The sequence below is a fragment of the Etheostoma spectabile genome, chromosome 9 (assembly GCF_008692095.1).
Source record: "Etheostoma spectabile isolate EspeVRDwgs_2016 chromosome 9, UIUC_Espe_1.0, whole genome shotgun sequence".
NCBI classification, from domain to species: Eukaryota; Metazoa; Chordata; class Actinopteri; order Perciformes; family Percidae; genus Etheostoma; species Etheostoma spectabile.
This window is the reverse complement of record NC_045741.1, coordinates 21,090,198-21,103,877: the sequence shown is the minus strand read 5'-3', so window position 1 is coordinate 21,103,877 and position 13,680 is coordinate 21,090,198. Positions and strand designations below refer to the sequence as shown.

The window sequence follows — 13,680 nt, the reverse complement described above, 5'->3', positions numbered from 1 at the left end:
ACAAAGGCACTTTTTAGAAAATGACAGTAAATTAAACAAACCTTCTCTCTTTTTGATTTCAGACATCAACGAGTGCTCCCAGAATCCTCTGCTGTGTGCCTTCCGGTGTGTAAACACCTTTGGTTCCTATGAGTGTATGTGTCCTGCTGGCTACGTGCTGCGAGATGACCAACGCATGTGCAGAGGTGAGAGGGCGCATCAGATTTCCTTTTTGTAAACTGTCACTTTTATCTGCTTGATTATTGTCATCTCTGATTTCCCTCCTTTTCTGTGTGCTGTACTACTCCACTGATAACAGGATGTAACAGTTCTCATTTTAGCTGACTGTTATAGATTTACCTATTGGCCATCTCTCATTGTCCTTTACCAGACCAGGACGAGTGCTCTGAGGGCCTAGATGACTGTGACTCCAAGGGTATGACCTGTAAGAACCTGATTGGCACCTTCATGTGTATCTGCCCTCCTGGCATGCAGCACAGACCTGATGGAGAGGGATGTATGGGTGAGTAAAAATGTTTTAGCCAATGTGAGAGGTTTTCCTCAGTCCTCACCCAATGTCTGTGGTTTTTCCTGGATTCATCCGCCTCTTCGCTCTCTTCATCCTCCCGTCCTTTTGCTCTGTACACTGGCAGACCTGAATGAGTGCCGCAGCAAACCTGGCATCTGTAAGAACGGACGCTGCGTCAACAAAGTAGGAAGCTACCGCTGCGAGTGCAATGATGGCTTTGAGTCAAGCTCCACTGGAACTGAATGTATAGGTAAGATCACTACTGCTGAAGAATATGTAGTCACACACTGTGGGGGTGGCAACTAAAAGTATGCATATTTTAAATTTAATTAAAGTTTAGTAACCAAAACATTTTTTTTCCTTCTTCTTCGATCCCTTATGCCAATCACAGACAACCGAAAGGGTTACTGTTACACAGAAGTTCTGCAGACAATGTGCCAGCAGTCATCCACCAACAGGAACAGTGTGACCAAGTCTGAGTGCTGCTGCAACATAGGCCGGGGCTGGGGCTCACAGTGTGAGCTCTGCCCGCTGCCTGGCACCGTACAGTACAAGAGGATGTGCCCACTTGGACCTGGCTACACTACAGACGGAAGAGGTGAGTCACACAGTAATACTACCGATTGATTTTATGAAGTAAAACAAACAAACCCTTCAATGCAGCTTCAAGAAAGAAAGCTCACATTGTCATATACTGCATAAGCTTAAAGAGACTCATTGATGAATTATGTGTATGGCAGCGTGAGAACCAGTCTATTCAGATCACTATCTACAATGTCACCATACTTTCAGACATCAATGAGTGTCAGGTGATGCCGGATTTGTGTCGGAACGGTCAGTGCATCAACACCATCGGATCCTTCCGCTGCCACTGTAATGTGGGCTACAAAACCGACTTCACTGCAACCTCCTGTGTTGGTATGGCTGATCTCTGTCAGACTAATACTCTTCTTTTTTATAGATACTGAATATTGATGCAGAATGTAAGCAGTTTTTTACCCTGTCTGCATATTCCAGATATGGATGAGTGCGCTCTGTCTCCAAAGCCCTGTAACTTCCTGTGTAAAAACACAGAGGGCAGCTACCTGTGCTCCTGCCCCAGAGGATACAGCCTGCAGCCAGATGGAAAGACTTGCAAAGGTAGGTGCACTCTTGATTTGTGTTTGTTTGTTATTTCATAGCTTAATAAAAGCTATTAGATGCTATTTAATGGTCTTTTTGATGGTTAACCATATTAGTAGTATTGTCGAAATCAACACATCGGCAGTCTGGGGGCTGTTGTTGTTATTATTATTATTGTTGTTGTTGTGTGTTACAAATGAAAAATTGCTCTCATATAATTTTTATTAACAAGCTTTATAGCTTTGAGACTTCTATGCAATTTGGTTTTGATGGACGTTCTTTCCCTCTAAGATCTGGATGAATGTTCGACCAAGCAGCATAACTGCCAGTTCCTTTGTGTCAACACCATTGGAGGCTTCACCTGCAAGTGTCCTCCCGGCTTCACACAGCACCAGACCGCCTGCATTGGTGAGTACAAGACAGAAAAAGATCAGTGTTACCCTGCACCGAAAGAAAGTTTTGTCTTTAGAGAGAACATAAAAAACAAAATGTGCATCTTTACTTCAAATGAAATTGGTTTCTTCTCTCTGTGCAGACAACAATGAGTGTTCCGCTCAGAACAGTGTATGCGGTTCCCGGGCCTCGTGCGTCAACACGCCTGGTAGTTTCAACTGTGAATGCGGTAAAGGTTTCTCTTTGGACAGCACAGGCATCGAGTGTGACGGTGAGCAGACACAGAAACCTTTACATTTAGTTTAATATATTTAGGAGAGGAAGGTCTCTCACGCAGGGTCCTTTTCAATTCCACAATCATGGGAACATTGGGTTCTGCTGACATGTTTGTGATAAAATGTGGCAGAAAATATGGGTTGCACTGCTGAAAACTAGACATGTAAAGTCTTTATTTTCATTTTCCTCAGATGTGGATGAGTGTGGCAGTAACCACCGCTGTCAACACGGCTGTCAGAATATGATGGGAGGTTTCCGCTGTGGCTGTCCTCAGGGCTACGTGCAGCACTACCAGTGGAACCAGTGTGTGGGTGAGTTACACTGACTCAGTCTGTGAGTTTGTTAACAACAAAGGCACCAGAACACATCAGTATAGAGGATTACTTAGGAATTCATCATGGCTAAAGTGTTTTAAGGCTTAATATAAGATTGCAAAAATATGTTCATCTATAGTTAATTTCATATAAAAAATCCCTGATTCACATAAGGAAAAATGTGGGAGGGATTCATTCAAACAACCTTTGAGATCATGTTTCTCTTTAAAATATTAGAGTTAAGATATTGAAGAAAATTCCTTGTCATTGTGAAATAATGTAATAACAACAATGTAAATTACATAAATCATTAGAATAATACACATATTTTATTGATTGATCAGATTTTTATTTTAAACTAAAATAGCTCTCTTTGCTGGTCCTTTATCAGATTCTGTTGATAACATTTTGCAATAATTTCTCAAAAATAAATTGATACTTCTCTAAAGTGATGTGCAAAATCACATGGAACAGGACAGAATTCTACTAAAGCATTTGTTTGAAAGCACTCTTTTAATTTAGATGTAAGAATTGTCTATAAAGATAATCATCTTGTGATGATATAGGCACATTGTTATCATCGGTGTCTGCCCTTTTGTGTCTTTCCTCCACAGATGAAAACGAGTGTCAGGCAGCAACAGTGTGCGGCTCTGCCTCTTGCTACAACACACTGGGCAGCTTCAAGTGTGTGTGTCCCTCTGGCTTTGACTTTGAGCAGGGCGCTGGTGGCTGCCAAGATGTGAATGAATGTAGCACGGGCAGCAACCCCTGTATCTACGGCTGCTCCAACACCGACGGAGGCTATCTATGTGGCTGTCCTGGAGGTTTCTACAGAGCTGGACAGGGGTGAGTGGTGAAATATTAATTTAAGCAACTGGTATTAGAAAAGTGGTGTCACTAGACAATTTTGGAGTAATTCCAGGTGGCAACATCTCACCATAGGAAAACATTTGACCATGTTTCATGTGCTGAGGATTGCCCAATGAATATGAAATGAATTCCCTTCCCTCTTTCTCAACATACTAACCTCTCTTGTTATTTCCATCTAGTCACTGTATGACAGGCTCAGGTTTCCCAGGCCAGATGGTGGAGGGTGATGATGACGACGAAAGTCTGTCTCCTGAGGCCTGCTACGAGTGTAAGGTCAATGGAGGAGGAGGAAAGAAGGGACGACACAAACGCAATGCTGATCAAAATGGGCTCAACCAGGTGCGTGTGTTGACAAACTGCTTGAGAATTCAAAATAAAGTTGTTCTGATGTATAAAAATGAGTCTTTTGGGGTCTTTATCTGATTTTGCGATGTTTGTGGTTCCTCATTTTTCATCTCTTTCCTTCTGTCCTTGTCCACGCTATAGGAACCGGCAGTGAGTATGGCCAGCATAGACACCCAGTCCTCCATCCCCATGAACCTTTCTCTGTCCTCGCTGCTCAACAAGGAGCCGCTGCTAGAGCTTCTGCCTGCCCTGCAGCCCCTGGAGCACCATGTACGTTATGTCATCACCCATGGCAATTCTAATGAACACTTCCGCCTTCTGGAACGACGCGATGGAAAGAGTGTGCTCCGGTTTGGCAAGAGGCCGCCCCCAGCGGGATCCTACCGACTAGAGATCGCCAGCCTGCGGCTGTTTGGGCCCCGAAGACTACACCAGCTGGAGGAGCAGCACGACACTGACTACCTACAAGGGGAAATAGGAGACGCTCTGCGCATTAAGCTCCTCATTCACCTGCACTGAGCTCTGAGTGCGCTTATAATCCGGTCCTGGACTGATTTCTAAAGCCTTTGAGTTCTAACCTTCCCTTTTATCAAATAACTCCTCCCTTCCAGCTCCCCCCTGCAGGACCACCCCCACCCCAACAGGGGTAATCAAGCGCTATGAAAGACTGAGTCAATCAGCCCAACTCTACCACCACTTTGTACTGTTATGTTATTATTGTTCATCTGTGTGTTTTTTTTAACCCCCCACAATCCCCCCCCCCCCCCATCCCCCCCCCCCACACCCCCACACCCCATTTGTACCCGACCCAGCACATCCTCCAGTAAGAGAGCCAGTGGAGGAGAGAGGTGGATGGCAGATAGGTCCCCTAGTGCTTGGATCACAGGCCCCTAATAAAGACAAAATGGCAGACAGATGAAGCACTTTTGCCGACAGGCAAAACAAAAAACTAAACAGAAACAGAAATCAAGTGCTGAGAATGGCCACAACTGTCTTAATGTAACGTGTGTGTGTGTCAGCATTAAAATCACATGCAGGATCTAAAGTGATGTCTTTTTGCTTAGTGTTATCAAGAAGTAATCTCACGGCTAAATATAAGGGGTTGGGTGCCGTCTCTGTGGTCCAAGGACTATCTCACCTCTCTGTGATCTTGGTAAAAATCAACACTGGGGAACAAGGTTTGTCACGTCTGCCCCTCTCAGTATTGTAGTGTGTCATTTAATGTATTTGTGCTGTTAAAAAAAATGTTAACACAAAGGACTGCAACATTTACACAGCATTTCAGGTTCTTTAGTCCATAGTGGTCTGTTTAATAGCCGGATGACAACCAATTTTTAGATGAGAAAAAACAGCAAGCTGTGTTCTTCTCTGATGTAACTGTCTTCTTTTCTACCTGTGGGCAGCGGCAAGCAGGGATTAGTGTGTTTGCGTGTTTGTGCTGTCATGTTTGGTTACCTCAGTACTTTATGGACACCATGCTGTGATGCTGACTTTGAAACAAAAGAGGGTGCTAGTGTCGCTCAGCATCTATCACAAGCAGGGATCACAAACAGCTAGTAGTTCGTAGACTTAAAAAAAGATAGATCAGGTCATGTTTTTATTTATCCTTGTGGGGATCAAGACTGCACCGATTCTGGACCTGAGAGCCATCTTTTTTTTTTTAAAGTCTTTTACCCTTGATGGCTGTCAGAGGCTTGTAGCTTCTCCTGGTTCTGCATTTTTCAAACAAACCCCGAACATAAATGCTTCAGGAGAACAGAGCTGTAGCTGACAGCTGGTGTTGGGAGGCTGAACTTGACTATAAGCTGACTTTATCTGACTTCTTTGACTTTACCGTGAGCTTGATGTCTGAGGTCTGAGCCTCATTTACAACACATAGAGACACACAGCTGACCACAGTCTCAAAGGTACATGACATGTTAACCTAAGCTGTAACTAAAGGTAGTGCTGTACAACGTAAGGGCACGCACAGGTGAACACGAAACCTCACAAAAAAAATGAATATCCATCAGGTCATCTTTCATTTCTCATGATTAATTTTTTCTCTCAAAGAGAAAAAAGGTGCTAGATAAAACCATCTTGTACGCTGTACAAAGAAAGTGCAGTCTTGAATCTGGATTGCAAAAATTTCTTTTCTTTTGCTAGGATTTTATTGTGTCTGTGTTTGTCTGTCTTTTGTATAGTCTCAGTGTTGAAAAAACAATTATTATCAAACTTGCTTTTTGAAAATTAAATTGTATATTTTTAAGTGGAATATAGATTGGTTGTTTTTAAATGCCAGGGCTGCCGAATCAAACACTCACAGTAAACCCAAAATTGAATGCCTTTAAGTGCTGTTGACATTGTCTTGTTGAGAAAAAAAGAGGCGAAACCAACAAAAATGTATTTGTTGATCACTGACTTTTGACGTTTTGTTCACCAGTCAAACCAGACATCGTCAAAAATAAATCAAAACATATCAGACTTCGAGATAATTAACATTCATATCAACTTGTATCTCATAAGAGCTTACACTGTCTGTACAATGCCACATGGATCCATGACCATCTCCTGCTAGGATCTACGGTGCTTATCTTTTTCTCTAAACAATCAAGGTTGCTGCACTCTCCCACAGCCTATGCAATGTTTATAATACATAACCATTTTTCTAACCTGGGAACCTTTGTATACTTTGTATCTTTCTTGTCAGTTTGTAATTTTTCTTTTATTTGCCACTATGTTTAAAAAAGGCAGTGTTGTGTGTGCTTACTGTATCTCAGCTTCAGTGTCAAACTTGAAACAATACTTTCATCATCAACGGCTTACATTAAAATATGTGCTTTATACTTTATATGAAATAATCACCATAAACCTGAAACATCCAGTCACACCACATTTACTGGGCTGGCGATCAATAAATCAATCAGCCTTCATGAAACATAATTTTATTATCCTGAATGATTATCATCTTTGTGCAAAGACAAAAACCAAAGATTTTTAACATCAAATGGCAGTCTGTAAAATTAGAGTGATTCACACGATACTGTAAACTTTTGTCCAGTGACATTAACGTCAATAAAGTATTGTGGGTTATATTTTTAAGTCCTGTGTCCTGAGTTATTTTCTCTTGTGTGTAAATATCCATGGCTAACAAAATTGACACAATATGACAAAATAAGTAGCAATCATTTTATTTATTTCCAACATGAACAATGTGGAGCGTTCACACAGTCCAGTCATCGGTGGAAATCAGGAAGAAGAAGAAAACCCTTGTTTTATTTTCACTGATTCAACCCAGTGTATCAAAAACAAAGCCGGTGGTCTATGTATGCAATTACAAAAACACAAGAAAAGCAAAGCTACCTGCTTTGCCTCATTCTAAGATGTGGCTGCATGACTATACCTCAAAAACCCACAGTCTGAAGATCGATACAGTAAGAGGAGGATGACAGAAAGGTAGCAAAAAGAGACTCCCAAACCTGAGTCAAGAATAGAAAAATAAAGCTTTCTCTTGCCTAAAGGTTGCTGTTTGCTTCACCGCCACACTTGGCAGGCGGACTAAGCAAAGGACAGAACCAGTGAACATAAACTCTATTTGCAGTAATAACATATTATAGTTTTATTATGGCTTCTCGTTATAGACATAGTAACACACAAAACATCCACAGATCAAATTTTATGGAGACACAAACTACCTGCTTAAAAAGCATCTGAGACTGCAGTGCTGTTCCTGGCTCAGTGTTAAAAAAAAAAGTAAGGATTTGTGCTCCTTGATCAGCACTTAACACTTGAATGCTTTATAATGGACATTGGTTCATTAAAGGGGCATCTGCTTAAGTGTAAACTCCTTCATTTAGGTTCTGCTTGTGTTCTGCATTCTTTCCATAAATCTAGCTTTGAGGTTATAAACTTTGTTGTGAGTGAAGGTGATCTTCCCAAAAATATTATTGTGTTTTAATATTTGCAAGCTCTGGAGTTTGGAAAACCTAGCCCTAAGGTGATGTTGTAGCATGTTTAATGGGTACAGTAGGTTGGGTTAAGGCAGCTGTGCAGCTCATTGTTTCTGTCCTTCATGGTCCAACATCTGGATGTTTGGCTCGCAGCGTTTCCAGTGATCTTTTGTTGAACCAGACTTGTTATGCTTACATAGCATCCTGCAGCCTCATATTAACATCAGTACAAAGGCTGCAAAACAATGATATAAACCAGGCATACACCAACCCTCTTATTAGAGTGCATTTACAATATTATGCATTGGTCCAGTCCATTTCCACATCTAAAATTGCTCTAAAAGACTCTGAAGTCTATGAACAATGACATTTCCCCCTTACAGCACATTACACCAATGCATAATCAAACTGGCCCCTCTCCAGCCCCTCCTTGTGGTCAGTCCAGGATGATGCAGGCATGCGGCTGTAGGGGTCCAGCAAGATCCTGAAGCACCTGACCAGCAGGAAGACCAGGAAGAGCATGAGTAGGCCTACGAAGGCAAAAGCGGTACGCTGCTCAGAATCCCCCCCAACCAATGCCAGTGAGGGGATGCTGCTGCCACCGGCAGGACTGCCGGGGAGGGAGGTGCTGGCCGGGGACAGCAGCAACTCGTAGTCAAGTGTGGGCACATTGTTCATCCTCCAAGGGGCCCGCAGGCAGGGCTTACACACTGACTGGATGATTGGTGTATTGGGAGGAGGTGTGGAGGAGAAAGAGAAGTTGTTCATGAGGGGTGGCGTAGAAACGGCCAACTGAGATTGGGAGTTTGATCACAGTGTTTACAAGTTTTATATTATATTCCCTGTTTTTTGGGTGAAGGACATGTGGGCTGAATACAAAGTTAGGTAGCCACAGCCAGCAGGTAGTTAACAAGTAAGAAGTCTGCACAGCAATCCTCAAGGTCAGAGAGTGTGGTGTGTTTGTCTAAGATGTGTGTATTCTGATCGCAGCAGGACTTACACAAACAACTTCTTCTTCTTGTCAGATTATTTTGTCAAATATAGGTCAGTCAAAGTGACATGATCCAGAAAGGCCTGGCCCTAATCTGCTCTGACAATGTGACAGGCACACATGCATACGCACACGCACACTTTTCAATTAAAGCAGACTACTTTTGAGCATCACACGTTTAGACGAATTGACTGAACAGTGTAATGAAGTTCTATGGCTTTTTTTTATTGAAGTGACCGACCCTCAGGACGTAATGTTTTTAAAGTATTTATCAGGGCCAATCTGCCACATCAGCTCTCATTCTCGCTCTCGATCAGAGCAGGCAGGACGTGACACCTGCTAATGCAAACACACCAACACGTGTCCGATCACAGTCAAGGTGAGTGCTCTCTTTAAGAGTTAATAGTGTGCAGATGGACTTCTAACACCCAACTGGGTATATCTGTTGTGTCACTGAACTGTGAGTCAGACACAAGATTTTTTAAAGCATCTGTAGAGGCCAGCAACACCAGGTGGGTGTTAACATACATGTGTGGGGATAACTAGATCAGGAGGTCAGTGGATCAATGGCCCAGAATATAAAGCAGTTCATCACCTTTGTATATGTTGCCCGCTAAATGGAACGTTTTCCCTTGTAGAGTGATAAGTGGGCCCGGAGCAGTCAAGTGTTCAGACTGCCTCGCTTGACAACAAAAGCAGCAACAAGAGGTAGAAAATGAAGGTTCTGAAAAGTTAAATTGTCAGTCACAAATGAAAAGTGGCTTCATCCAGTTTGACCTTCAGTCTATTGAATGCAGAGTGTATTTATGGGGCTCTTCAGCGGACATGACAGACGGTCATTACCAGGCATGGTGTCATCAGGTGTTTCTGGTTAAGTCCTGGTTCTTTTGACTCACAACCTGAAAGAATAAGAGACCAGTGGTTAGAAACGAATTGAGATGATTGTCTAAAAATGTCACTAATAAAGCTCTAATGATAACATTTAATTTGCACAATATTACATCAGTGCACAGTAAAATCCCTTCAAATAAAACTGCTTGCATTGCAGCACTTTTCCATGAGGACTGTTTCTAATGCGAACCATTAACCAACCAAGGAGAAAATTAAGTCATACCTTCCTCATTTCATCATGTGATCTGATTATTATCACCCTTTGCTCAATATGTAACAATGACAGTGACATTAGCCATCTGTGGGGAGAACACTGCACCAGCATCCCCTGTAATGACACTCAATTAGTAGCTGATTATGGTGCCATTACAGCCACATTAGCAGTAATGAATGCATGATTATAAACACTGATAGTGCATGACATCACCCTCATTTGTCAGTGCACTGTTACAGTGGGCCATTTGTTCACTTGTTGACCCCCTTCAGTCATTTGCTCATGTGATGGAGGAAAAGACAAAGTTGCGTGGAGCCTCATCAATAATCTAAAATCGCATCTCCCCTGGCGTACCAGGTTTCAAATCATTGAAGAAATGCGATACACAAACCGTTTTTACCTGCTCACCCATCTGAATATAGCGGTGACTGGGCTATTTTCTTAGACAAACGTGATACTGAGAGATATGCAGAGCAATGAATGTGTGCGGGGGGAAATATGCTTGTAAAAGAGACAAAAGCGAGAGGATGTGGAGGGAGAGAGATAGATGGTTGGAAACAGAAAGACACATTCATTGAAAGTGAATTTCATTTTTTAAGTGGCTATATTACAGTAAGGAAGGAAAAGGTCAGAGTTGCAAAGATTAGGTTAGAGTTGAGTGACTCAAGGTTTACAGTAAATAGGAAATGTAGGATGGACAGAAAACAAAGTTAGAGGAAAAGCAAATTATGGAGAATGATAGAGGAGGTAAAGATGAATAAAGAGAGCAGAAGTCCCTTTGGTGAATGGGCAGCAGTACAGAGGAGAGAGGAGAGGTTTGCTGGCACAAACTGGACTGACTCCTCTGCATGGCCATGGCAAAATGCCTTTTCATGTACTTTCTCTCTCTCTCTCTCTCTCTCTCTCTCTCTGTCACTCTTTTTGGCTTTCAGTTCAAATGTTTTCTATCTGCTAATTCATCAGCCTGTGTCTCCTGGGTGGTTGGTGCACCAGACTTCAGACCTGAGAGCAGGATGACATCCTGGGAGGTGGCACTCGCACTGTGAATGAATGTGCACTTGTGTGTGTGTGTGTGTGTTCGTGTGTGCGGGTGTGTTGTCTTTTCTGGCTTGTCGCTGCCTCTGACTGATGGGAGTTGCAAAGCCCAAGAATAGGTCAGGAAACTTTGATACTGTTTTCAATGACATTGTTATGACTGACACTGTCACGCATCTGCAGCTCCAGATCGGATTTCTCTTCAAACTATTCTTTTAGGTTCTTTTGTACTCTATCGTATAAAACGTGTCAGTGCATCAGTGTATGTAGCTATTAATATAAGCTGTCATACAAAACCTTTGTTTAAATAAAACACAGTTCAAGACCCTAAACCACCATACTTCATGAACAAATAAGAATGATAGAGGTGTAACTTCTATTATTAACAGGTGCTTAACTAAAAGGAAGAAATCCCAATCAAACACAGTCTGCACAAAGACACAGAAGAGGTCTAAACAGGCAAAAGAGGTGTGTGTGAATCACGGACGTGCAGGACCTTTAAAATAAGCAAAGTTATGATTTGGAACAGAGGGTATCTGATCACAGCATGTGTAACAAGACTAAGAATCTGACTAAAATAAATTAAAGTGATTTTGAGGCTCAGTCCCACAGGTGACTCTCACAGTAATCTGTACTCAAAAGGTGTTGAGGTTCAGTACCAAACCCTGGTCAGGACAGATGGCCACTGCACATGAAAAACTGTGTGAACACACTGTGATGCAGACAGACCAGTCTAACCCAGCCTTGAAACTACCCACTCATGCGCACACACACACACACACACATACACACACACACTGTAAACACACACTCTTAATATACAAGTGTGCTAATAAAGAACATTGCGGACGAAACCCCACACAACTGGAATAATTTCCTTTTTGAATGTGTGAGGAGTGGTAAATAGGTACGCACACATAACCTCCTCATCTGATCCTATCCACCCTGTAATTATTTAGAGGCAACGTTTCTCCATTATCTCTCACTATCTCGTCACAGACAGAGGGAGCGGATGATAAATAGACTGAGGAAGAGGGGAAACGGACTGAAAGAGGAGACAGAGCAAGCATTTGTTACCTTTGTAATAGTGAAATCTATCATATTATACAATAATAGGTACACCATTACTTCTACAAATTGTATATTGATTTACTTAAGCAATGGAATTTACTGTTATCATGAGTGTAAAACATATACAGAATAGTCGATTTTATGAAAAGGAAGTCAAAATCCATCCATCCATTCATCCATCTTTGACCGCTTATCCGGTATCAGGTCGCGGGGGCAGCAGCTCCAGCAGTGGACCCCAAACTTCCCTTTCCCGAGCCACATCACCACGCTCCAAACGGGGATCCTGAGGCTTCCCAGGCCAGGTTGGAGATTATAATCTCTCCACCTTGTCCTGGGTCTTCCCCGAGGCCTCCTCCCAGCTGGACGTGTCTGGAACACCTCCCTATGGGGGTGCCCAGGAGGCATTCTTACCAGATGCCCGAACCACCTCAACTGGCTCCTTTTGACGCGAAGGAGCAGCGGCTTGAGTTGCGGAAGGGATGTGGGGGCATTGTGTCAATTTCCCTGGTGGGAAGTCGTGAGCAGCAAACAACTCACTGCGGCAAAGCCCAGGGATTGATGAGATCCGTCCAAAAAGCTGAAAGCTCTGGGGTGGAGGGCTGCGTCTTGGTTGACACGCCCCTTCAACATTGCGTGGAGGAAGTCTGGGACGGTGTGCCTATAGAGAAGTGGCAGACCTGGGTGGTGGTTCCCCTCTTCAAAAAGGGGGACTAGAGGGTGTGTGCCATTACAGGGGTATCACACTTCGCACATCCCTGGTAAAGTGTACTCCAAGGTGCTGGAAAGGAGGGTTCGGCCAATAGTCGAACCTCTGATTGAGAAGAACAATGCGGATCCGTCCTGGCCGTGGGAAAAATGGATCAGATCTTTACTCTCGCAAGGATCCTTGAGGAGCCGGGAGTATGGCCAAACCAGTTACATGTGTTTTGTGGATCTGGAGAAGGGTATGACCGGGTCCCCGCGGAGAAACTGGGGGAGGTGCTGCTGGGAGTATGGGGTGAGGGGGTGGTCCCTTCTTAGGGCCATCCAGTTCTGTAGACCAAGAGAGAGCTGTGTCCTGGTTCTCGGCAGTAAGTCAGACTCGTTCCAGGTGAGAGTTGGCCTCCGCCAGGGCTGCGCTTTGTCACCAATCCTGTTTATAATATTTATGGACAGGATATCGAGGCGTAGTCGGGGCGGGAGGGGTTGCAGTTTGGTGGCTCAGGATCTCATCGTAACTTTTTGCAGATGATGTGGTCTGAGGCGTCATCGGTCTGTGACCTTCAGCACTCACGGATCGGTTCGCAGCTGGTTGAAGCGGCTGGGATGAGGATCAGCACCTCTAATCTGAGGCCCTGGTTCTCAGAGGAACCAACGAGGAGTCTTTCTTGGGTAGGGGGTAAGTCCGTACCCCAAGTGAAGGAGTTTAAGTACCTTGGGGTCTTGTTCGCGAGTGAGGGGACCATGGAGGTGAGATTGGTTGGAGAATCGGAGCAGCCGGTGCGGTATTACATTCGTTTATCGCACCGTTGTGACGGAAAGGGAGCTGAGCAGAAGGCAAAGCTCTGATCTACCGGGCAATTTTCGTGCTACCCTCACCTATGGTCATGAAGGCTGGGTCATGACCGAAAGAACGAGATCCAGGGTACAAGCAGCCAAATGGGTTTCCTCAGGAGAGTGGGCTGGCGTCTCCCTTAGAGATGAGTGAGAAAGCTCAGTCATACGAGAGGAGCTCGGCGTAG

General features: G+C 43.6%; 2 protein-coding genes across 5 annotated transcripts in view; one reads left to right on the top strand and one right to left on the bottom strand.

Annotated features, from left to right (window-relative positions):
- Positions 1-4,580, top strand: part of fbn2b (fibrillin 2b) — a 76,592-nt gene extending 72,012 nt beyond the window's left edge. For 3 of the 4 annotated variants that reach the window (XM_032525841.1, XM_032525840.1, XM_032525842.1), the window contains 12 exons: positions 63-185; positions 371-502; positions 633-758; positions 900-1,106; positions 1,301-1,426; positions 1,526-1,648; positions 1,922-2,038; positions 2,166-2,294; positions 2,491-2,610; positions 3,228-3,459; positions 3,663-3,822; positions 3,970-4,580. In XM_032525841.1, coding sequence (XP_032381732.1) covers positions 63-185; positions 371-502; positions 633-758; positions 900-1,106; positions 1,301-1,426; positions 1,526-1,648; positions 1,922-2,038; positions 2,166-2,294; positions 2,491-2,610; positions 3,228-3,459; positions 3,663-3,822; positions 3,970-4,347 — 1,973 coding nt within the window. In that variant the 3' untranslated portion in view covers positions 4,348-4,580. The remainder of the gene's footprint in view (positions 1-62; positions 186-370; positions 503-632; positions 759-899; positions 1,107-1,300; positions 1,427-1,525; positions 1,649-1,921; positions 2,039-2,165; positions 2,295-2,490; positions 2,611-3,227; positions 3,460-3,662; positions 3,823-3,969) is intronic. The other variant, XM_032525843.1, reaches the window with a different exon arrangement.
- Positions 4,581-6,681: 2,101 nt separating this feature from the next.
- Positions 6,682-13,680, bottom strand: part of LOC116695534 (cortexin-1) — a 45,533-nt gene continuing 38,534 nt past the window's right edge. The window contains exon 2 of the mRNA XM_032525844.1: positions 6,682-9,647. Within this exon, the coding sequence (XP_032381735.1) occupies positions 8,145-8,525 (381 nt within the window). The 5' untranslated portion in view covers positions 8,526-9,647 and the 3' untranslated portion in view covers positions 6,682-8,144. The remainder of the gene's footprint in view (positions 9,648-13,680) is intronic.